The 23,304-nt window shown below is 51.1% G+C and overlaps 1 protein-coding gene across 4 annotated transcripts in view; it reads left to right on the forward strand.

Annotated features, from left to right (window-relative positions):
• Positions 1 to 8,841: 8,841 nt before the first annotated feature.
• Positions 8,842 to 23,304, forward strand: part of Mad1l1 (mitotic arrest deficient 1 like 1) — a 345,185-nt gene continuing 330,722 nt past the window's right edge. Inside the window, exons 1-4 of one of the 4 annotated variants that reach the window (XM_045143912.1) lie at positions 8,842 to 8,906; positions 14,978 to 15,140; positions 19,563 to 19,703; positions 22,549 to 22,728. In XM_045143912.1, the coding sequence (XP_044999847.1) occupies positions 14,991 to 15,140; positions 19,563 to 19,703; positions 22,549 to 22,728 (471 nt within the window). In that variant the 5' untranslated portion in view covers positions 8,842 to 8,906; positions 14,978 to 14,990. Of the gene's footprint in view, positions 8,907 to 12,970; positions 12,995 to 13,278; positions 13,301 to 14,977; positions 15,141 to 19,562; positions 19,704 to 22,548; positions 22,729 to 23,304 lie in introns of those variants that run through there. The other 3 variants (XM_045143914.1, XM_045143911.1, XM_045143913.1) reach the window with 3 other exon arrangements.

Genomic DNA, 23,304 nt, shown 5'->3' on the forward strand with positions numbered 1-23,304 from the left:
GGTTCATGTGTCTGGAGTTCGTTTGCAGTGGCTGAATGCCCCGGCATACCCATCCTCTTTTTTCCTCTCTCCCTCGTTCTCTCTCTCTCTCTCTCTCAAATAAATAAAAATAATATTTAAAGAAATAAATAAAAAGGGCTGAAGATAGCTGGACGTGGTAGCACATGTCTTTAATCCCATCAGAGGTAGAAGGATTGCCATGAGTTCGAAACCACCCTGAGACTACATAGTGAAATCCAGGTCAGCCTGAGGTAGAGTAAGATTCCACCTCGGAAAACCAAAAAAAACAAAAAAACAAACAAAAAAAGGATAAATTATGACATAAACGGGGTTCTGTTGTTGTTTGTTTTGTTTGCAGTACTGGAGACTGAATCTAGGGGCTATTTATTAATGTCTGCTACATCAGCTACCAGCTTTTTTTTTTTCTTTTTTGGTTTCTCGAGGTAGGGTCTCACTCTAGCTCAGGCTGACCTGAAATTCACTATGTAGTCTCAGGGTGGCCTTGAACTCACGGCGATCCTTCTACTTCTGCCTCCCGAGTGCTGGGATTAAAGGCGTGCGCCACCACGCCCGGCTCACTGTGTCTCACCAGGTAGCCCAGACAGGTGCTGATTTCCTCATCTTTGTGCTTTAGCCTTCCACGAGCAGGGATTACAGGTGTACACCTCTATACCATGATTTTTCCTGGTGACTGTGTGTGTGGTAGGCATGCATGTGTATATTGTTGGCATATGTGTGGGTGCATACTTGTGCATGCGTGTGTGTTGGAGGCCAGAAGTTGACGTGTCTTCCTCAATTGCTGTCCACCTTATTTTTCTTTATTCTTATTTTTCTTTCTTTCTTTATTATTATTATTATTGGTTTTTCGAGGTACGGTCTCACTCTGGTCCAGGCTGACCTGGAATTCACTGTGTAGTCTTAGGGTGGCCTTGAAATCACAGCCATCCTCTTACCTCTGCCTCCCAAGTGCTGAGATTAAAGGTGTGTGCCACCACGCCCAGCCATCACACCTTATTTTTTTGAGACAAGGTCTCTTGCTGAACCTCAGCTCACCTGATTCAGCTAGACTCACTGGCCAATGAGTCCCACACTTTTTCCTGACTCTTCCTCCCCAGTGGTGGGATTATCATTCCCAGTTTTCTCATGGGAGCCCGGGATCCAAACTCAGTTTTCATCCTTGCATGGCACGTATGTTACCAACTCAGCCATCCCTCCAGCGCTACATTGTGATTTAAAAAAAAATAATTTTTTTTAAGGTAGGGTCTTGCTCTAACTCAGGCTGACCTAGAATTCACCATGTAGTGTCGGGCTGGCCTCGAACTCACGGCATTCCTTCTACCTCTACCTTCCAAATGCTGAGATTAATGGCGTGCGTGTACCACCACACCCGACAACATCATGAGTTCTTTTTTATTTAATTTTTTTTAACATCATGAGTTTTGAAGAGTAGGTTGTCAACAGGGCAGTGTGAACGGACAGCTGGTGGAGAGAATAAAAATGGGTTTGGCTGGTAGGGATGTGGCTTAGTGGTTGAGTGTTTGCTTTGCTTGCGCCAGGCCCTGGGTTCAGTCCCCAGCACTGCGAACCGGGTTTGCTAAGGCAAAGTCCACTTTTGCCCTCACAGAACCTCAGCTCAGACTCCTAGCCTGCGAGGGAAACGGGCGTTCCTCTCGCTCTCCCGCCATGGCAGCCAGGTTTGCAGTTGCAGCGTTGTAGCACGTGAGGTAGAAAAATGTGAGAATTCCATTTGGGGATTAATAACCCATCCTCTGCGGGGAATAGTCTGGAAGTTCATCCATTCTCTGAGCAGTGGTTATTCCCAGAGCAATGAGGGGAAGCATCAGGAATGAACATATGAATGTATGCACGGGCTGGGAAGCTCTGGGATCTGGTGGAAGAGCGGATTGCAATACTCCAGGCTCCTGAGCCCATAAAGGTAATTGCCAAAGCCAGCAGTGGGTGGTGTGTTTATTTCGTCTTTCATCAGCTTGATCCAGCTTTATGAAAGCAAATCGATTGCATCATTTAAGGGACTTCAATGCTTTTGTTATTTTTTTTAATGCTTTTGTTTTTTAAAATAATCAACTGTCTTATTGCACAAGGGCTCTGGGGTCCATCCCTGGCATCACAAAAACAATAACATGACTGGCTTCTTAGAAACATTTCCTGCAGGGGTGCTCATCCACTGTGGACGTTCTTGTTTTTGCTTGTGTATGTGTAACAGAGCATATGTATGTAATATGGTGTGTGTGTAATATAGTGTGCACAATATAGTGTGCGTGTATGTAGTATACTGTGTGTGTAAATATAGTATATGTATGTAATATAGTGTGTGTAATATAGTGTGTGTGATATAGCATGTGTTTGATGTAGCATGTGTGATGTAGTGTGTGATATAGTGTGTGTGCAATATAACGTGTGTGGTACATGCATATATATGTGCCCAAACAGTGCTTCGTGTGCTCGCCTGCCAGAGTGGGAATGGGGCTGTTGGGTGGCCACTCCATCGCTCTTCTGCCTGTTCTTATTTGAGCCGGAGTCTTGGAACTTGCTTTTCCCCTCTGTAAGCTCTGGCAATTTTTCAGTCTCTGCTCCTCTGTGGGGCTGGGGGTTATAGGCATGTGCTATTTTTGTGAGTCCTGGGGATTGAACTTGAATGGTCTTTCAGGCTTCCTCAAACCTTCATGCTTACACAGGAAGAGAGCCATCTCTCCAGCCCAAGGCTGTGGACTTGGATGATGATAAGACAATAGTGCAACTGGATACCCAAGGCTGTCCACCTGGGTCCTAGAGCCACCAGCCTGGGCTCCTTCTGCTCTACCTGGATCGTTTAAAAAATTATGGGGGAAAGGGGCTGGAGAGATGGCTCAGCACTTAAAGCACTTGCCTAAAAAGCCTAAAAACTTGGGTTCGACTCCCCAGTACCCAGGAAAAGCCAGATGCACAAAGTGACACATTCATCTCGAGTTCGTTTGCAGTGGCCAGAGGCCCTGGCATGCCCATTCTCTTGAAAATAAATACATAAAAATATTTTTAAAAATTCTGGGGCTGGGCTGGAGAGATGGCTTAGCGGTTAAGCGCTTGCCTGTGAAGCCTAAGGACCCCGGTTTGAGGCTCGGTTCCCCAGGTCCCACGTTAGCCAGATGCACAAGGGGGCGCACGCGTCTGGAGTTCGTTTGCAGAGGCTGGAAGCCCTGGCGCGCCCATTCTCTCTCTCTCCCTCTATCTGTCTTTCTCTCTGTGTCTGTCGCTCTCAAAATAAAATAAATAAATAAATTTAAAAAAAAATTCTGGGGCTGGTGAGATGGCCTTAGTGTTTAAAGTGCTTGCCTGCAAAGCCTACGATCCCTGGTTTGATTCCTCAGTACTGACGTAAGCCAGATGCACAAGGTGGCGCATGTGTCTGGAGTTTGTTTGCAGGGGCTGGAAGCTCTGGTGCACCCATTCTCTCTATTTGCTTCTTTCTTTCTCAAATAAATACATAGAATATTTTTTAAAAGCTTTGGTCAGGGGAGATGTCTTAGCTGTTGAAGGCACTGCTCACAAAGCCAGCTGACCTGAGTTAACATAAAGCATGCATCTGGCATGTGTTTGCAGCAGCAGGAGGCTCTGGCACGCCTGTTCTCTCTCTCAAACACACACACACACACACACACACACACACACACACACACACATAATTTTTTTTTGAGAGTGACAGAGAAAGAGGCAGATTGAGAGAGAGAGAGAGAGAGAGAGAGAGAGAGGGAGAATGGGTGCATCAGGGCCTCCAGCCACTGTAAATGAACTCCAGATGCATGCGCCACCTTGTGTATCTGGCTTATATGGGTGGGGAAATCGAGCCTTGAACCAGGGTCCTTAGGCTTCACAGGCAAGTGCTTAACCACTAAGCCATCTCTCCAGCCTATATATATATCTCATATATGTATTTATGAGAGAGAAAATGGACATGCCAGAGCCTCCAGCCAGTGCAATCAAACTCCGGATGTGTGTCACCTCGTGTGCATGCATGACCTTGCACGTAGGCATCACCATGTGCATTTGGCGAATGTGGGGTCTGGAGAGTTGAACCTGGGTCCTTAGGCTTTGGAGGCAAGCGCCTTAAACACTAACCCATCTCTCCAGTTCTCACTTCTTTTGTGTGTGCTCATTTCTGTGTGTGGGGGTGCACATGGCATGTGGAGGACAGAGGTTGACGTCAAGTGTTTACTTGATGACTCTCCACCTTACTCGGTCTCTCTGAATCTGGAGCTCACTCACGTAATGGGCTAAAACAAGCTAGCTAGCAAGCCCTGGGGATCCCCCATCTCTTCTCCAGCGCTGGGGTTACATGTGCCTTCTCCCATGCCTATGGGCGTACATGGGTGCTGGGGACTCTTGACTCAGTTCCTCATGCTTATGGTAAGTTTGTCCAGTGAGCTGTCTCCCCAGCCCCGATAGGTGAGAAGGTCTCCATCATTGGCAATCCTGGTCCCAAGGCCTCGTGACTGGCCAGGGAGACGTAGACACTTGCTGCTTGGGCTTGAAATGCAAGTAGGCCTGGCACATGGCATCTGCTGTGGTCAGCTTCCAGCAGCAGCGAACAGATGTGGCTGAATTACAGATCTCAGGCCTTGAGTGACTGGGACCCTTGGCCCTTGAGGCTTGAAAGCTCCTGGAACTTTTTTTTTTTTTTTTTTCTGAAGTAGGGTCTCACTCTCGTCCATGATGACTTGAATTCACAATGTAGTGTCAGGCTGGCCTCGAACTCACAGTGATTTCCTACCTTAGCTTCTTGAGTGCTGGGATTAAAGGCATGTGCCACCACACACAGCTTGGAACTTCTTGCTTCTGGCATTCCTCATTGTCTCTGCCACCCTGGGGTGGAATGCTGTCCTCTGACCATAACTGCCAATCACCATGTTCACCAGAGCAGCTGTGATCATCCACAGGCGGCTCAAGACCAGGCTTGTTGGCATTCCCTTCTAGAAGGAGAGGATGATCAGGGCCAGTAGAGCCTCACCTGAGAGTCCAGCCACAACCCCTGTACCTCTGCCAGTTGCATTCTGCTTCAGCTGTCCATAGACTCTGGAGGTGTTGGAGCATATCAAGGAAAGAGGGTGAACAAAAATGACAGCTCCTTTATATATATACTTTTTTTCTGATGTATTTTTATTTATTTGAGAGGCAGATATAGAGAGAAAGAGAGAGTGAGTGCCAGGGCCTCTAGCTACTGCAAACGAATTCCAGACGTGTGTGCCACCATGTGCATCTGGCTTACATGGGACATGGAGAATTGAACCTGGGTCCTTAGGTTTCGCAGGCAAGCACCTGAACCTCCAAGCCATCCCTCCAGCCCTAATATATATACATATACATATATATACATTCACAGATATATATATATATATATATATTTCCTCAATTTTTATTAACATTTTCCATGATTATAAAAAAAATCCCATGGTTAAATACCCTCCCCCCAACCTTCCCCTTTGAAATTCCATTCTCTATCATATCCCCTCCCCATCTGAATCATTCTACTTACATATATACAATACCAACCTATTAAGTACCCTCCTCCCTTCCTTTCTCTTCCCTTTATATCTCCTTCTTAACTTACTGGCCTCTGCTACTGAGTTTTTTCCTTCTCATGCAGAAGCCCAATCATCTGTAGCTAGGATCCACATATGAGGGAGAACTTGTGGCGCTTGGCTTTCTGGGCCTGGGTTACCTCACTTAGTATAATCCTTTCCAGATCCATCCATTTTTCTGCAAATTTCATAACTTCATTTTTCTTTACCACTGAGTAGAACTCCATTGTATAAATGTGCCACATCTTCATTATCCACTCATCAGTTGAGGGACATCTAGGCTGGTTCCATTTCCCAGCTATTATAAATTGAGCAGCAATAAACATGGTTGAGCATGTACTTCTAAGGAAATGAGATGAGTCCTTAGGATATATGCCTAGGAGTGCTATAGCTGGGTCATATGGTAGATCAATCTTTAGCTGTTTTAGGAACCTCCACACTGATTTCCACAATGGCTGGACCAGATTACATTCCCACCAGCAGTGTAGAAGGGTTCCTCTTTTTCCACATCCCCGCCAACATTTATGATCATTTGTTTTCATGATGGCAGCCAATCTGACAGGAGTGAGATGGAATCTCAATGTAGCTTTAATCTGCATTTCCCTGATGACTAGTGATGTAGAACATTTTTATATATATTTATATTCTTTTTTTTTTTCTGCCCGCCCGCCCCAGACCCCCTATATTTATATTCTTAAAGGAGCTATTGGGCTTAGTGATTCAGGTGTTTGCCTGCAAAGCCAAAGGACCCAGATTTGATTCCCCAGGACCCATGTAAGCCAGATGCACAAGGTGGCGCATGCATCTGGTGTTTGTTTGCAGTGGCTGGAGGCCCTGGTGCGCCCATTCTCTGTCTCTTTCTCTCTGTCAAATAAATAAAAAAAATAAAATATATTAAAAAGAAAATAAGCCCAGTACTCTGTAGGCAGAGGTAGGAGGATTGCTGAGAGTTCAAGGCTACACTGAGACCCTACCTGGGAAAAATCAAAACCAAACCAAGCCAAACAAAACAAAGCACAGGAGGGAAACTTTACTGGCAAGGGTGTTTCTACCAATCACAGTTCTCGTGCTGGGCTACCTGGGGACGTGCCCCTCTCAGGGGTAGTTAAAATGGCTGCTGGAATTCACTGAGGCTTGGGGGACGTAAAGTGGTTTGAAACTGTACTCACAGTGTGGCTTCCTCAAGGCACCTGTGGAGTGTTCAATCATCTGGGTTTAAGGCAGGCAAGGTGGCTCAGGCCTATCATCTCAGGACTCTGGAGGCTGAGCTATGAAAATTGGAAGGAGTTGGAGGCCAGCCTGGGCTACAGAGTGAGTTCTAGGTCAGCCTGAGCTAGAGTGAGACCTTGCCTTAAACAAACAAGCCAACACTGGATTGACATGAGGGCAGTCTTGATGGCTGTTTAAAAGGGTTTTTCAACGGAGGGCAGTTTCTACCTGAGAAAACAAATTTTTCAGGAAGGTCTCATGTTCAAGGGTGGTAGGTTGGTCTGACTGGCACTTCACTGGGTGCCCCACCCAGAGCTTTCAGTGCACTGGGAGGTGGCTGAGAAGCATGGTTTGCATTTCCAGTGGACACATGAAAGAGAGGAGAAAAAAAAGTCAGGTGTGGTGGTGCACACCTTTAATCCCAGCACTCAGGAGGCAGAGGTAGGAGGATGGCTGAGAGTTTGAGGCCACCCTGGGACTACATAGTGAATTCCAGGTCAGCTTGGGCTAGAGTGAGACCCTACTTCCAAAAAAAAAAAAAAAAAAAAAAATCACTGGAGAGATGGTTTAGCGGTTAAGGCAAGCGAGCGAAGCCTAAGGACCAATGTTCAACTCTCCAGATCAAGTCAGCCAGACTCAAGGGGACGCAAGTGTTAGTCGCACATGCGCACTAGGTGGCGCATTTGTCGGATGTTCTGTTACAGTGGCTGGAGGCTCTAGCATGCTGATTCTCTCTCTCTCTTTCCTCTCTCTCTCTCACTCTTTTGCATAAAAAAGGGGATCCGGGTTGATTTCTCAGCACTACCAAAAAGAAAAACAAAACAAAACAAAAATCTCAAAACGGGAATTTTGTTTTTTTTTTTTTTTCGAGGTAGGGTCTCACTCTGGTCCAGGCTGACCTGGAATTAACTCTGTCATCTCAGGGCGGCCTTGAACTCATGGCAATCCTCCTACCTCTGCCTCCCGAGTGCTGGGATTAAAGGCATGCGCCACCACGCCCGGCTCAAAACGGGAATTTTGGGAGTTCCTTGCCAATATACCAATGCTTCAATAAATTTAGGGTATCCTGGATCCTTGTCTGATGAATTTAAAGAATTAAAATCTATAGACCGGAGGGTAAGGTTTAGTGAGACTTTATTAGATTAAGAGAGAGGGAGAGGTGGAAATACAGACAGCTTTCGCTATGTGGACGGCAGGAGGGGCTAGGGAACCCACGTGGACTGAGTAGGTAGGAATCTCTCCAGTTTCAGCTCAGTAGGACAGAGACGAGGGAGATTTACCAGAGCAGGGACCTGGAAATTCAGAAGTGAGCAGTCAGTCAAAATAGAGGCTGTACCATCTGGTACGCATCTATGTATACTCTCATTGCAGTGGGCTTTACTTGGGACTCAGGTGAGTCTGAGAGAGCTGATTGGTGGACTCTGGCTGGCTCAAGAAGAGGCCAGCCTCGGTGCCAAGTTTAGGGCTGAGTTTAACCACCAGAATTCCAGGATCAGACTTAAGCCTTACTTTTAGGAAATGGGAACTCCTTCCCAGGGAGAAGCTCAGATTGTTCATGGAAAAGCAGGTCTAGGGAACTCCTTTAGGCAAGAGATAAGCCAGATTCTTCTCCGATCTCTTCGCAAAGTGGAAACAGGTAGGATCACCACGCCTTCAAGGCTAACGTGGGCAACAGAGGCGGTCTCAAAACAAACAAATCAAACAATAAAAAGCAAAAACAAACCAAAGTCCTCTAGACCCAAGCTACCCAAACAATTTCATCCCAAGCAGAAGCATCAAGATTTGGGGAGAAGTGAACATCAACAAGTTTGTCGGTAGAGGCGGCACTATTCCACACATTACGGCGTGAGGCGGTGGCCGAAGTGGAAGCGTGTCCCGTCCACCTGCCGGGCAGCCCAAGCCTTCCGTGGTCCAGTTGTGTAGTCCAGTGTCCCTTCCTTCCTTAGGACTGGGCCCTGGTGCGTGGCTGAGCCTTCCCAAACCCCACCGCACTCCTATTAGGTTCTATACGGCTAGAACTCCCCAGCTCTCGCGAGATCACAGGCGCACTTCTCGCGAGACGTGGGCGTGGGCTGAGCGGAGGGAGATCCGATCTGCGGCGGCAAGCTGCATCTCTGTGCCGAGGTGAGCGGCGGCCGGGCCGCGGTCGTGGGGCTCCTGGGGCGGAGCGGGGGCTGCGATCCGCCACGGGTGTCGCCCCTTTTGCGCTCCCCGCGTCCCCCGGAGCCGGGCGTCAGGTGCCACCGCAGACCCCCTCCCTGCTCTCTCCCCGTCCGCTCGGGGGGGCCGATCGCGTGCACCCCGGCTCCCCCGAGCATACTGCCGGGGTCGGGGAGCTTACCCCCGCGCTCCTCCCAGCCTGCCTCGGAGACAGCCCAGCTCGTGGCTGCTGGCGTGGTTTCGGTGCCCAGCATCCCGCTGCCCGGGCCGGTGCGGGGGCGCAGGGGGCGTGTCTGAAGAAGGGGGCGCGCGGCCAGGTGTGGGGTTGCTGTTACAGTATTGCTTCAATATTGGGGATTGAGCCCTGGGCACCGTGCATGCCAGCCAAGCGCTCTACCACCGCGCCTTCCCTTTACGTTTTGTTTTGAGTCGGCATCTCACCTAGGCTGGTCTTGAACTCACTCCGTATGTAGCCCAGGCTGGACTCCAGCGTCTCGAGTAGCTGGGATGACAGGCCTAGCCATCAGGCCTTGCACCCGGGCACTTCTTTGGATTCCGGGGCTCTTTGCTGAGGCAGGGAGGACTGGACGCGGGACTTGACTCGGCTGGGGGACCAGCCATAGCAGTTAGTGTCTTGGAGCCCGAGGGCTGGAAGGCGGAGTGCAGATTAGGAAGGTTCAGCCGGAGTTGGCATTTTAGCCGCCTGTGGAGTGGCCCGGCTTCTGGGAGGTGAAAATGTGGGTTCTTCGTTCTGGTGTGTCTGTCAGTGGCTCAGCTCTCAGACCAGCATGACTCTGATCTGATCCTGGCATATACGAGAGGACTGATGTCTGCCGCGTTCTACCTTGCATGCTAGTCTCTGTCCGCCTGTTTCATCCATTTTTTTTTTCCCTTTGTCCTTCCGGTCCAGTTTTCCTTTGCTGGTGTGTATACCTGAAGCTCTTACCAGGTTCTTGTTAAGTGGCAAATTCAGGGGTAAAGATTTTTGGAGACAGGATCTAGTTAGGCATCTCAGACTTGTCTGAAACTCAGGATCCTCTTGTCTCAGCTTCCTAAGTGCTTGGAAATGTATGAACACACCATCACTTACAAACTAATATTTATATATATTTTTTCATTGAGGTAGGGTCGTGCTCTAGCCCAGGCTGACCTGGAATTCACTGTGTAGTCTCAGGGTGGCTTTGAACTCAGTGATCCAGCTACCTCTGCCTCTCAAGTGCTGGGAATAAACGTGTGCTCCACCAAGCTCAGCTAAACTAAGATTTTGTTTTGTTTTATTTTCCTTTTTTTTTTTTTTTTTTTTGGGACAGGGTCTAGCTATGTAGTTCAGGTTGAGCTCCTGTTTATGATCTTCTTGTCTCATCCTCCAGTACTTGGATCACAGAATACACTACCATGCCTGGTTTACTACCCCCCTTTTTTTTTTCCAAGGTAGGGTCTCACTCTAGCCCAGGCTGGCCTGGAACTCTGTAATTCCAGGCTGGCCTCAAACTCATGACAACCCTCTTACCTCTGCTTCTCAAGTACTGGGATTAAAGGCATGAGCCACGTGCCCAGTTTATTTTAACATTTTTTGTGTTTTTGTTTTTTTGAGGTGGGTTCTCTCTTTAGCTCAGGCTGATCTGGAATTCACTTTGTAGTCTTAGGTTGGTTTTGAACTCACAGTGAGCCTCCTACTTCTTCCTTCCAAATCCTTGGATTAAAGGGCTATGCCAGCCCTATTTTAACTTTTATTTAAAAAGTATATTTATAAGATGGGCGTGGTGGCACATGCCTTTAATCCCAACATTCGGGGAGGCAGAGGTAGGGGATCACTGTGAGTTCGAGGCCACCCTGAGACTACATAGTGAATTCCAGGTCAGCCTGGGTAGAGTGAGATCCTACCTCAAAAAACCAGCAACAACAATAAAATTGTATTTATGTATTTGCAAGCAGAGAGTGGTAGAAGAAAGACAGAATAGGAACACCAAGGTCTCCAGCTCCTACAAACTTCAGATGCAGGTGCCACTTTGTGTATTTGGCTTTATGTGGTTGCTGGGGAATTGAACTCTGGTCGTTAGGCTTTACAGGTAAGCACCTTAATTGCTGAGCAATCTCTCCAGCCCATTATTTTAACTTTTTATTGACAACTTCAACACTGGTTCCTCCCTGCCACCTTTTTTTAAAATTTAATTTTTCTTAACATTTTCCATGATTATAAAAATAATCCCATGGTAATACCCTCCCTCTCCCCCAACACTTTCCCCTTTGACATTCCATTCTCCTTCATATTACCTCCCCATCTCAATCACTGTACTTACATATACAATACCCACCACCTTTTTTTTTGAGATTAGGGTCTTAACGTATTTCAGGTTGGCCTCATTCTTACTATGTAGCAGAGTATCACCTTGAACTTCTGATCCTCCTGCCTCCACTCCTGAGTGCTGGGATTAGATGTGTACCATCTCACTCATTTTTTTTTTTTGTTTATTGTTTATTTATTTGAGAGAGACAGACACAGAGAGAAAGAGGCAGAGAGAGAGAATGGGTGTGCCAGGGCTTCCAGCTACTGCAAACGAACTCCAGACGCATGTCCCTCCCTTGTGCATCTGGCTAATGTGGGTCCTGGGGAGTCGAGCCTCAAACCAGGTCCTTAGGCTTCACAGGCAAGTGCCTAACTGCTAAGCCATCTCTCCAGCCCCATCACACTCATTTTTATGCAGTTCTGGGGATCGGACTCAGGGCTTCATTTATGGTAGGTAAGCACTCTACCAGTTCCATTTATTATTTTTCTAAAGAGTTTATGTCTGTACAGGATGTTAAATGCCTGTAATTTCTACCTGGGAGGCAGAGGCAGGAGAATCACGAGTTCAAGGTCAGCCTGGACTTCCTGATACCCTCTCTCAAAACTGAGAAAGGGTCTGTGAATGTGTTCTTAACCTGATCCTTAAGGGAAATCAACCAGAGCTGCCTCTTCTAAGGGAGGAAGCCTTCATGCTGTAAGAATTCATGCCTTTTGGCTCTGCGATGCTCACATCTCTGGCTGGTGAGGGACCACCATACGCATGGGTGCTGGGCTGAGCCCTTCCCCTTGAAGGCTGCACACGTGCCGCCTTTAGAGCCACTCAGACCCAGACTCCAATCTCTCCCAGACTTTCTGGAAGCCTGTCTCATTGCCTCTAACATCTGTGGAAGAATCCCGAATTCCCCAGTGTGTTGTGAAGCCTGAGCTCGTGTGTGTAACTGTACCAGTAGAGTGCTGCTCAGATGGGGTGACCACGGTGGCTCTAACTGGCATCTGTGGACTTGGTATGTCCTCTCAACAGCTATACATGTTGAGTGTTGTGTGAGGTTGTCCTTCGAGAAAAACAATATTTCGTCTTAAAAAAATTTTTTTAATCCAATTTTTATTTATTCATTTGAGAGAGACAGAGAAAGGAGAGAGAGAATGGGTGCGCCAGGGCCACCAGCCACTGCAAACAAACTCCAGACCCATGCACCCCCTTGGGCATCTGGCTAACGTGGGTCCTGGGGAATTGAGCCTTCACAGGCTTCACAGGCAAGCGCTTAACCGCTAAGCCATTTCTCCAGCCCAATAATTTCCGTCTTTATCAGAAGCAGCTGTGATTGCTCATGAACGGCCTTTGGGACTAGGCCTGTTCAGGCTCCTTCCTAGAAGGAGAGGTGGGAAAGGTCCTCAAATCCGTAATGAGATCTCAGGTGCCCCTGAATCAGGTGTGTGCAGGAATTCACATGCTTTGTGGTATGGGGTGGGGGAGATAAGCGTATATAGAGGGTGGGAAATCAGGGGACTGGGAGCCCCCTCTCTGTAGCTGTGGGGAGGTCAGAGGTCATCATCTGTGCTGGGATGAGACCTTCCCATGCTTCTGTTACCCCTCACCGATCCCCAGCGCTCCTTACCCATGCTCTGTAAGGAAGCCCCTTAAGCAGTGGTTGTGAGGGGTACTTAGGTGGAATTGGTCATTAGTCTGATGTAAGTGCCCTGCCTGGAGGGGCCAACCTCCTGTCCTTCTCCAGAAGAGTTCATGCTGCAGTGAGTTACCACTGAGGTGGGTTTATGGATGAGGCCACTGAGGCTTAATAAGTGTGGGTACTGGGTCAACTTGGTGTCCCTCCCTAAGTATAGGTACTGGGCGAATGTGGGATCCCTTTCTGTGGCTCCAGTTGGAAGGAGTGGGGACACTCAGTGACATTGCTCATGACGAGTGTCTCATCTGGCACTGCTGCGGCCACCATCGCCTGACAGTTGCCTCTTTTTGTTCCCAGAGGACGCGTGCTGGGTGAGCGCGCACTGCGGGAAGTGCGTCCCTGCTGCTGAGCACGTCCCCTGGGCAGCTGACGGACTGTGGCCGAGGGTGTGTGCCTTGTGGTTTTTTGTTTGTTTGTTTTGTTTTTTGAGGTAGGGTCTCACTCTAGCCCAGGCTGACCTGGAATTCATTATGTAGTCTCAGGGTGGTCTTGAACTCTCAGCGATCCTCCTACCTCTGCCTCCCGAGTGCTGGGATTAAAGGTGTGCGCCACCACGCTGGGCTGTTTTTGTTTTTTTGAGGTAGGGTCTCTCTCTAGCCCAGGCTGACTATGTGGTCTCAAACTCACGGTGATCCTCCTGTGTAGTCCAGGCTGGCCTTCTACTCATAGTGATCTGCCTGCCTCAGCTTTCTGAGTGTTGGCAATTATAAGGGGTGAGCCACCATGCCCAGATCTTCTTTTTTTTTTTTTAAATTAAAAATTTTTATTAACATTTTCCATGATTATAAAATATATCCCATGGTAATTCCCTCCCTCCCCATCCCCACACTTTCCCATTTGAAATTCCATTCTCCATCATATTACCTCCCCATTACAATCATTGTAGTTACATATATACAATATCAACCTATCAAGTATCCTCCTCCCTTCCTTTCTCTACTCTTTATGTCTCCTTTTTACCTTACTGGCCTCTGCTACTAAGTATTTTCCTTCTCACGCAGAAGCCCAATGATCTGTAGCTAGGATCCACATATGAGAGAGAACATGTGGCGCTTGGCTTTCTGGGCCTGGGTTACCTCACTTAGTATAATCCTTTCCAGGTCCATCCATTTTTCTGCAAATTTCATAACTTCATTTTTCTTTACCGCTGAGTAGAACTCCATTGTATAAATGTGCCACATCTTCATTATCCACTCATCAGTTAAGGGACATCTAGGCTGGTTCCATTTCCCAGCTATTATATCTTTTTTTTTTTTAATTTTAATTTTTAAAAAATTTTCGTGGTAGGGTCTAACTCTAGCTCAAGCTGACCTGGAATTCACTATGTAGTTTCAGGGTGGCCTTGAACTCCTGGTGATCCTCCTACCTCTGCCTCCTGAGTGCTGGGATTAAAGACGTGCACCACCATGCCCGGTTTTTTAAAACATATTTTATTTACTTTATTTATTTGACAGAGAAAGAAGAACATGAGAGAGGGAGAGAGAGAAGGAAAGAAAATGGGTGTGCCAGGGTCTTTAGCCACTGCAAATGAACTCCAGATACATGCGCCACCTTGTGCATCTGACATACATGGATTCTGGGGAACCAAACCTGGATCCTTTGGCTTCATAGACAAATGCCTTAACTGCTAAGCCATTTTCCAGCCCTAGATCTTTTTTTTTTTTTTTTTTTTTAAATATTTTATTTATTTGAGAGAGTCAGAGAGAGGTGGGGGAAGAGAGGATGGCCCTGCCAGGGCCTCTGGCCACTGCAAGATGTATGCGTCACCTTGTGCACCTGGCTCTCCATGAGTCCTGGGAATCGAACCTGGGTCCTTTGGCTTTACAGGCCATCTCTCCAGCTCAGGTAGCTCTGTGTTGAAGCCCTAGTCCTCTTGCCTCCCCCTTCGTCGCCTGGTTCTTGCATGGCTTTATACAGCTCCGTTCCTCTGTTGTCTCAGCAGGGTTTAACCCTAGTTAGCGTTGAAGATTGGTTGTGGCTCTGGAAGGGCCTTGGGTCGGCGGCCCTGCTGACAGTGACAGCTGAGGCCCAAGGCTGGCCCTGACCTCGTCTTTGTCTCCCAGAAGGAACGTGACCATGGAAGACCTCGGGGAAAACACCACCGTCTTGTCCACGCTGAGGTCCCTGAACAATTTCATTTCTCAGCGAGTAGAGGGGGGATCTGGGCTGGATACGTCCACCTCTGTCCCCGGGTCTCTGCAGATGCAGTACCAGCAAAGCATGCAGGTGAGTGGCTGGCACTGGGGTGGGGTTCCTCTTGGTCGACTTGGCGTGGGTGAAGTGTCATCAAGTCCTTCTAACTCAGCTGAGTGGCAGGCCCTGAGTGGGTCTGTGGGTGGGCTCTAGGCTCAGGTGGGGGCTGGTCAAGTGCCACTTAGTGGAGGCAGGTCAACAGGAGATCAGCCTGGAGTCAGGCTGAGTGCCCTCAAGACAGTTGTCCTGGGAGCTCATTACTGGAGCAGTAGCAGGAGGCCAGGGCCTATCTTGGACCATCCTGGATGAAGGCCGCCCTGTCGGTCCCTGGATGGGTGTGGCGCTCATATTGAGGGCCTCATGGCAAAGCCAGCTCATCCTTTTAACAGGACAAAACCCAGGATGCCAGGGAGCACGAGTGCCAGCCTGGTCCAGCCAGCGTGCTGTCCCCTGAAGGGTGACACAGGAGTCTGTGTTGTAAACACAGCTGCCTGGTCAGCCTAGGGAGCATGCCAGGGCAGTGAGCAGAAGGACCAGGCAGCATGGTGCTGGCCTATGCGGGCCACTTGCAGACCTTAGGGAGCTGCTTGCCAGCAGAAGTCTGCTTGATTGTAGCCCTGGGAATGCTGTCTGTGGACACTGTCCCATGGGAGTCGAGGTCTCCTGAAGGACTTGAAGCTCCAAAGGGCCATGGGATCAGCCCCAGTTGTGGCTCAGGAGCTTGGGCCCCCAAGGAGCGCATGCAGCCTTGCCTTGCTTGGTCCTGTCCTCATGCCACTACAGAGCACCCTGCTCCCCAACTCCACTGCTCCCGACGCTCTTCCTGCCCACCCTCTGCCCTCGAGCTCTTCTGTCGCCCACCAGGGACCTCCTCCTGCCACTCTTGGACTCCTGGTGAGGCTCACACCCTTCTTGGCAACACAGATGTTGGTTTGTTGCGAGTTAGTGTTAGCATACTAGGTTACACACTGCCTTTTCTTGGCAAGGACAGTCTTTCATTCTGAAACCAACCCTCCCTCCCTCCTTTCCTCTTTCCTTCCCTCCCTCCCCCAGCCCCTCTCTCTCTCTTTCTTTCTTTCATTTTCGAGGTAGTATTTCACTCTAGCCCAGGCTGACCTGGAACTCATTCTGGTGTTCCAGGTTGGCCTCAGACTCACAGTGATCCTCCGACTTCTGCCTGTCATGTGCTGCGATTAAAGGTGTGCCTCACCTCACCTGGCTGAAAGCTTTTTTTTTTTTTTCATTTTTTATTTATTTATTTGAGAGGGACAGACACAGAGAGAAAGACAGAGGGAGAGGGAGAGAATGGGCGTGCCAGGGCTTCCAGCCTCTGCAAATGAACTCCAGACGTGTGCACCCCCTTGTGCATCTGGCTAACGTGGGACCTGGGGAACTGAGCCTTGAACCGGGGTCCTTAGGCTTCACAGGCAAGCGCTTAACCACTAAGCCATCTCTCCAGCCCTGAAAGCTTTTTTAATGAAGCGATGCTGGCAGTAGATGGGAGTTGTGTCTGATCATCGACTAAATAAACTAATAACTTTAGCCTTTAAACTCTCCCACCTTCGTTCCCTCCCACCAAGGCTTGAAGCCAGGGCCTTGTGTACACTAGGCAAGCACTGTAGCGCTGGCCATACCCCAACATGCCGCCTAGCTCTTCCCCGCTTCCTGACCGACAGTCAGTGGGGGGGGGCTTCCAGCTCAGCTCCAGCTTGATTTCTCAGTGACCTGCAGCCCAGGCACGCGGCATCTTCAGCAGTACGGTCCTACCCTCTGGTTCTGGTGGGCAACTTGGGTGGCTTTTGTCCTGTTGGGTCTCCTTGAGCGAGAGTGGGAACCGGAGACCTGGCTGTCCAGGAGCTCTTTTTTTCGGCCTTGTTCTGGTTAGAAGTGCCTGCCGTACACCTCAGGGTTTGTTGTGAAGGGAAGCCCCAGTACAGTGGTGCTCCAGGGAGGTGACGGCGTGGGCCAGGTGGTCTCTGTGTGCTGGTGACCCCCAGCTGGGTCACAGAAGTGGGACCAGAGTTGGGAGTGGCGGTGGCGGCAGGTTGAGGCCAGGCTACACTACGTGGCGATGCTCTGTCTGCAAAAAAAGAATGGCTAGTGAGTGCCAAGGGACTTGGAAGCTCCCCGGCCCCCCAAGTCAGCAGGTGGGTGTTGAGATGAGGTGAAGTGGGATGGAGTAAGGAAGGAACCCTCACAGGAAGAGGCACGGGGGCTGCACCTCACCTCTGCCTTGCCACCACGACAGTGAGCTGGGCGCACTGTGGCTGTGGGACTTCCTGGGCCCTGCTGGATGGTTAGCATGATCTCTGGCACACAGGCTGTCAGTGGCAGGCACCTCCCTGCCACCCTCCAGCAGTCAGAAGTGTCTCTAGCAGGCTTCTCCTAGAGCCGGGTTCCCCCATGGGGAGCTGCCGCCCATCCCAAGGCATGTGAGCCAGTGTGTCTGGATGTGACTGACCAAGTGTGGGGTGTAGCTTGGGGTTCTGTGTGACTTCAGTGCTCAGGAGATGCTGCGTGTCTGGATGGCGAGGCTCTGGCCTAGGAAGTCAGTGGCTCCATGACGGTGTCTGGCAAATCCCCTAGGGCCCTTGGAGGCCCGGTTCCCTCGTGCCTTCCACTCCTCTGCTGGGCCAGCCTTGATGGCTACTCAGCTCCCGGCACCCAGGGGGCACTCTTTTCTGCCATCTCCTGAATACTCAGGCACCAATGATGTGGTGTTACATTGGGTTTGCAGATGTGCTGAGGTCTCCAGCCAGTCTCAGGTTTGGGCGTTCACCTGAGTGGGGCTGATGTAAGTGCTTGAGAAAGCCTGGGTCTAATTTGGTCAGGTGGCACATGCCTGCAACATCTGCGCTTGTGATGGGGAGGCAGGAGGATCATGAGGAGTTCAGTGCCAGCTGTGGTTACATAGCAAGTTTGAGGTCATCCGGGGCTATATATATATATGAGACCTTACCTCCAAAATCTCGCCAAGGGCTGGAGAGATGGCTCAGCAGTTAAGGCGCTTGCCTGCCAATACCTAATGGCCTGGGGTTTGGTTCCCCAGTACCTACATAAAGCCAGATGCACAAAGTGGTGCATGCGTTTGAAGTTCATTTGCAGTGGCTAGAGGTCCTGGGGTACCCATCCCCTCTCTCTAATAAGTAAATATTTAATTAATGAAAACAAATCCCACCCAAATGGCTGGGGAAGGCCAAGTGTGGCTGCACGTGGCTGAGAGCCCAGGGCTGAGGGGATGGCAGCGTAAGAGGACCCCCGGGGCTTCCCGGTCAGCCAGCGCGCCAGTCTACCGCAAACGGTCCAGGCTTAGCGCGGGTGCTGTCTCAGGGAAGTATGGCAATGGAGCGATAGTCGAGGACACCTCTGTCTTCCCCTGGCCTGTGGGCACACATGCACACAGCCCACGCATACCGTCTATACTAACTGACAGCAACAGGGTCCAGCTGAGTGTGGGGGTTCGTGCTGTAAGCCCTGCCTGCTGCCCAGGGTGCCACCCAGAAGGATCCCAAGTTGGAGGCCAGCCTTGACCACTTGTGAGCCCCTGTCTCAAACAACTACGGCAACAGGCTGGGGGTGCGGCTCAGCGGCAGAGCGCCTGTCTGAGATGTGCTAGGCTCAGGGCCACCCTGGGAAGTGCAGAGGAACACGTGCAGATCTGGAAGTGGGAGAGGCCGCCTGGTGCAGGACAAAGCGGGGGCTCTAGGTCCCAGCAGCAGCCCAGGATGATGGCTAGGAGGGGACCCAGCCCCTTTCCTCACTTGTGGCTCGCCACAAGGTCCCGAGCCCACCCAGCATGTCCTGACCCACTGGTCTTCAGCCTCGGGAGACCCTGACGGGAGCGCCCAGCGCCTGAACTTGGGCTGGTAGTGATTTTAGCTGCCAGGCTTGTGGGATTTCGTCAGATAGCTATGGAAAATGAGTGTGCCTTCTTTCCTCAGACAGTGCACGTGCCATTGTTTTGCAGTCTTCCCTCTGTCTTCCTCTCTCAACCACAGGCTCAGGCCCACAATAGTGCTTTGCTGGGTGTACTAGCTCTTGTGGAGCGGTGCACAGAGCTAAACCATTTGCCTTGACTATTCATTTTTTTGGGTGGTGGAGATTAGTAAAACTTCTTTTTAAAAGGTAATTTGTAGCCAGGTATGGTGGCACATTCCTTTAATCCCAGCACTTGGGAGGCAGAGGTAGGAGGATTGCCTTGAGTTCGAGGCCACCCTGAGACTTCATAGTGAAATTCCAGGTCAGCCTGGGGTAAAGCGAGACCCTACCTTGGGGGAAAAAAAAAGATAATTTGTTTTTTTTGCCATTTACCACAACCCCCCCCGTTGGGTTCCTGAGTACAAAGGCCATTAGGCATCCCGAGACAAGGTCACCTGCTTCAGCCTCCTACGTGCTGCCACTTGCCCTGCTTGACTGGCTACTGAGCTTTCTCTTCTTCTGGGCGCACACCCTCAGTTGGAGGAAAGAGCCGAGCAGATCCGTTCGAAGTCCTACCTCATCCAGGTGGAGCGGGAGAAGATACAGATGGAGCTGAGCCACAAGAGGGCGCGCGTGGAGCTGGAGAGAGCGGCCAGTACCAGCGCCAGGAACTATGAGGTGGGTCCAGGCGGTCCCCAGGGCTTGGGCCTGTGTGCAGCCAGGACTCAGCCAACTGGCCCTGAGGTGCCCTGCATTGGGAGGGCCAGGCTGTTCACCTGTGGCCATTGCTGTGGGTCCGTTATCAGTGCAGCAGGATGGCCTGGATTGGGGACAGCCGCTGCGCCGCTCCTCATTGTGGGTGGTGCTCAGGAAGTCAGCCAGACCTACCGCTGCTGGGCCTCTGTGTCCTCTTCCCTCTGGAGGGGTTGGACTACCAGCTGCTGTGGGGTGACTGGCTCGTGCGGGTCTTGCCGCAGCCACAGCCTAGCGCTCCTACGTTGGCTCCTGGTCTCCCGGGGCAGCCGGCGGGGCCCAGCCCCTTTCACCCACGGCCTTCGCTGGGGCGTTCAGCAGAGCGAGCACCTGCAGGAGGACTCCCAGAACTTACAGCATTGGACCTCAAACCTCTTTTTTTAAAAAACATTTTATTTATTTATTTATTTGGGAGAAATGGGGGGGGGAGGAGAGAATGGCATGCTAGAGCCTCTAGCCACTGCAGAGAGACTCCAGATGCATGGGCCCCCTTGTGCTTCTGCCCTACGTGGGTCCTGGGGAACCAAATCTGGGTCCTTTGGCCTTGCAGGCAAGCGCCTTAACTACTAAGCCGTCTTTCCAGCCCTCCAAATCTCTTTCCTCCTCCCTTCCCTAAGGATGGCCATGTGGCCTGATGTGCCTGTCACGACTCTCCTTGTCTTGATGAGAGGGCTGCCCTTGTGCCTGGGTGCTACTGGCTGGTGGGTCTGAGCCTGGGATGCAGAAGGCTGTTCAGCCCTGGTGTGCTGTCTGGGCTTGGTGAGCTGAGACCCAAGGGTCCTTGTGAGAATGCTGTATTAGTTACTTTCCTTGTCGTGACAGAGACACTGACAAACGCACCTGAAGGACGGAAGAGTTTGTTGTGGCTTAGTTTGAGGTGACAGTCCACCGTGGCGAGGAAGGCAGGGTTGGCGGGAGCGTGATGCGGCTGGTCACATTGTATCCGTAGTCAGGAAGCAGAGAGAGAGGAATGCTGGTGCTCAGCCTGCTCTCTCCTTTTTACTTGGTCTGGAACTCCAGCCCACGGGGTGGTGCTACCCATGCTGAGGGTGGATCCTCCCTGCTCAGTTAAGTGTCTATGGAAATGCCCTAGAAGACATGGACACAAGTGTGTCTTCTAGGTGATTCCAAATCCCAGCAAGGTGACAGTCAAGGTCAACCATCAGAGGTAGACTGGTGGCATGAGGGTCCTTGGCCTGTGGGAAGTGCTGTCTTGCAGGGCTGGCCTGGCTCTCAGGAAGAAAGCTAGGCCCTGGGGTTACTGGGAGCCCTGGACAGAGTCTCTCAAAGTTTCCATTGTCTAGCACAGTCGTGGCCTTGGTGGTGGAGAATGTTTGAGTGAGTGAAGGTGGCTGCCAGGTCTTGAAGTACTTTCCTAGAGAAGGCCAAGGGTAGCAGGGTGGCAGAGCATGGGCCTGGCCTGTGGAGCCTCTGCCTTCTCCCCAGAGCCTATCCTTTCCTGTCCTGCCCATGGACACACTTAGGGGGCCTGGAGCCTCTGTTCTGAGCACTGTAAGATTATGTCTTGGGGTCTTGTTATCTACAGGCTTGGCTTTTCAGAAATGGCCTGTTGGCTGGAGAAATGGCTTAGCAGTTAAGGCGTTTCCCCGCAAAGCCAAAGGACCCAGGTTCAATTCTCCAGGCCCCATGTTAGCCAGATGCACAAGGGGCACATGCATTTGGAGTTAGTTTGCAGTGGCTGGAGGCCTTGGCGCGCCCATTCTCTCTCTGTCTGCCTCTCTTCTATCTCCCTCTCTCTGCTTGCAAATGAGTAAATAAAAAAATAAAAAAAAAGAAATGGCCTGTTTGGATGGGTGGTGATGGCTCTCCCACTGCAGAGATCCACTGGAGGCAAGGGCGTTGGTCTGAAGACCTGCCTCAACTAACTCCCATTCTGCACTGGGACTGGAAGCAGCAATAGAGAGTGCGCTCTGTCTCCTTCCACCCGGGTCCTCCTGCATGCCGAGCCCTTGCTCTCCCACACAGCCACGCTGCCAGCCCCTCGTAGAGCTCGTTGGTCTGCTGTGCAGGCCTGGCTGTGGCGGCTGCACTTGGTTACAGTTACTGAGGTTCAGTTTAGTCTTTTCCTCTTCCTCTTCCTTGTTTGGTGGTGCCGGGGATTGAACCCAGGGCCTTGTGGGCCAGTGCTCTACCACTGAGCTATGTAACCGGTTCTTCCTCTTCCCCTTCCTTTTCTCCAGGAGCTGCAGCCCTGGCTGCTTCCTAGAGTTGGGGCTGAGAGTCCTGGGCAAGGGTGGCACCCTGCTTCTCGGAGTAGAGCTTGTGGCCATTCCCGGTGGCTCTTAAGGGAGCTTGTGTGTGCCTGGAGGGTTGGCTAGGAGGCTGGTTACCCTGAAGGTCTGGCGCGGACACTTGGGGTGAGTCCAGGCGCAGTGTGACCACCCTGGCTGCAGGCTGCTGTCTGTGCCCCTGCCCTGCTTTGGTTGCCCGCTCGGCGGGGAGCGCTGGTGCATTTTAATGATGGCCAGACGAGGGCTTCTGGGGCTGCAGAAGCTCAGCCCTGTCCCAAGGTCAAGTCAGAAGTGGAGATTTTTCCATGCTCCTATCTCCCTCCGCCAAGATGGTGGCTGGGAGTAGATGGTGTGACAAGCATGTCATGGGATCCGTGCCAGGTGCCTCTCAGTGGGAGAACTTGTGCCTCCACACCAGAAGACCCGGCACCCGGGTCTCGGGCCTGGTCCCGGCCCTGCTCGTCTGCGGCCTGGAGTCGTCGCTCTCTCTCACCCTGACCGCGCTCTTCCGTCCTCAGCGAGAGGTCGACCGCAACCAGGAGCTCCTGGCGCGCGTTCGGCAGTCCCAGGAGCGGGAGGCCGAGGCCGAGGAGAAGCTGCGGGAACAGCTGGAGCGCCACCGGCTGTGCAAGCAGAGCCTGGACACGGCCAGCCAGCAGCTGCGCGAGCGCGAGGACGGCCTGGCCGCGGCCAGGGAGGTGAGCCCCGCCGCCCAGCCCCCACCTCCAGCCTTTCCCAGGGAGAAAGACGGAGCGGGCTCCCAGCTCAGCACGGTGACGGCAAGGCATCTTTGAAACCCAGGAATCACGGGCCCTCCTGCCACCAGCATGACTGTAATCATAGTAAAATATGACTTTATATCCCATGGGTTTGGTGAAGCTGTCCAGCACTTTGGTCTTCAGACCCCATTTCCCCTCCCCTCCCCAGGTGGGGGCGCATTCTAGCACAAGCTGACCTGGAACTCACTTTGAAGTCTCAGGCTGTACTCGAACTCCCAGCCATCTATCTGGCTCTGTCTCCTGAGTGCTGGAATTAAAGGCATGCAGCATCCCCTACCACACCTGACCCCCCCCCCTTTTTTTTGAGGATGTTCTTACTTTGTAGTCCAGGTTGGCCTGAAACTCACTCCATAACCCAAGCTGGCCTTGACCTCAGCCTTTGGAGTGCTGAGATGCTCCAAGGCAGCCAGGCATGCCTGGCTCACGTGGGTGTTCATGAACATGAGCTTTAATGGTTGGCTGATGCGGTGTTGTCACTGTGTTGTGTGTGTTCAC

The sequence above is a fragment of the Jaculus jaculus genome, chromosome 2 (assembly GCF_020740685.1).
Source record: "Jaculus jaculus isolate mJacJac1 chromosome 2, mJacJac1.mat.Y.cur, whole genome shotgun sequence".
Classification (NCBI taxonomy): Eukaryota; Metazoa; Chordata; class Mammalia; order Rodentia; family Dipodidae; genus Jaculus; species Jaculus jaculus.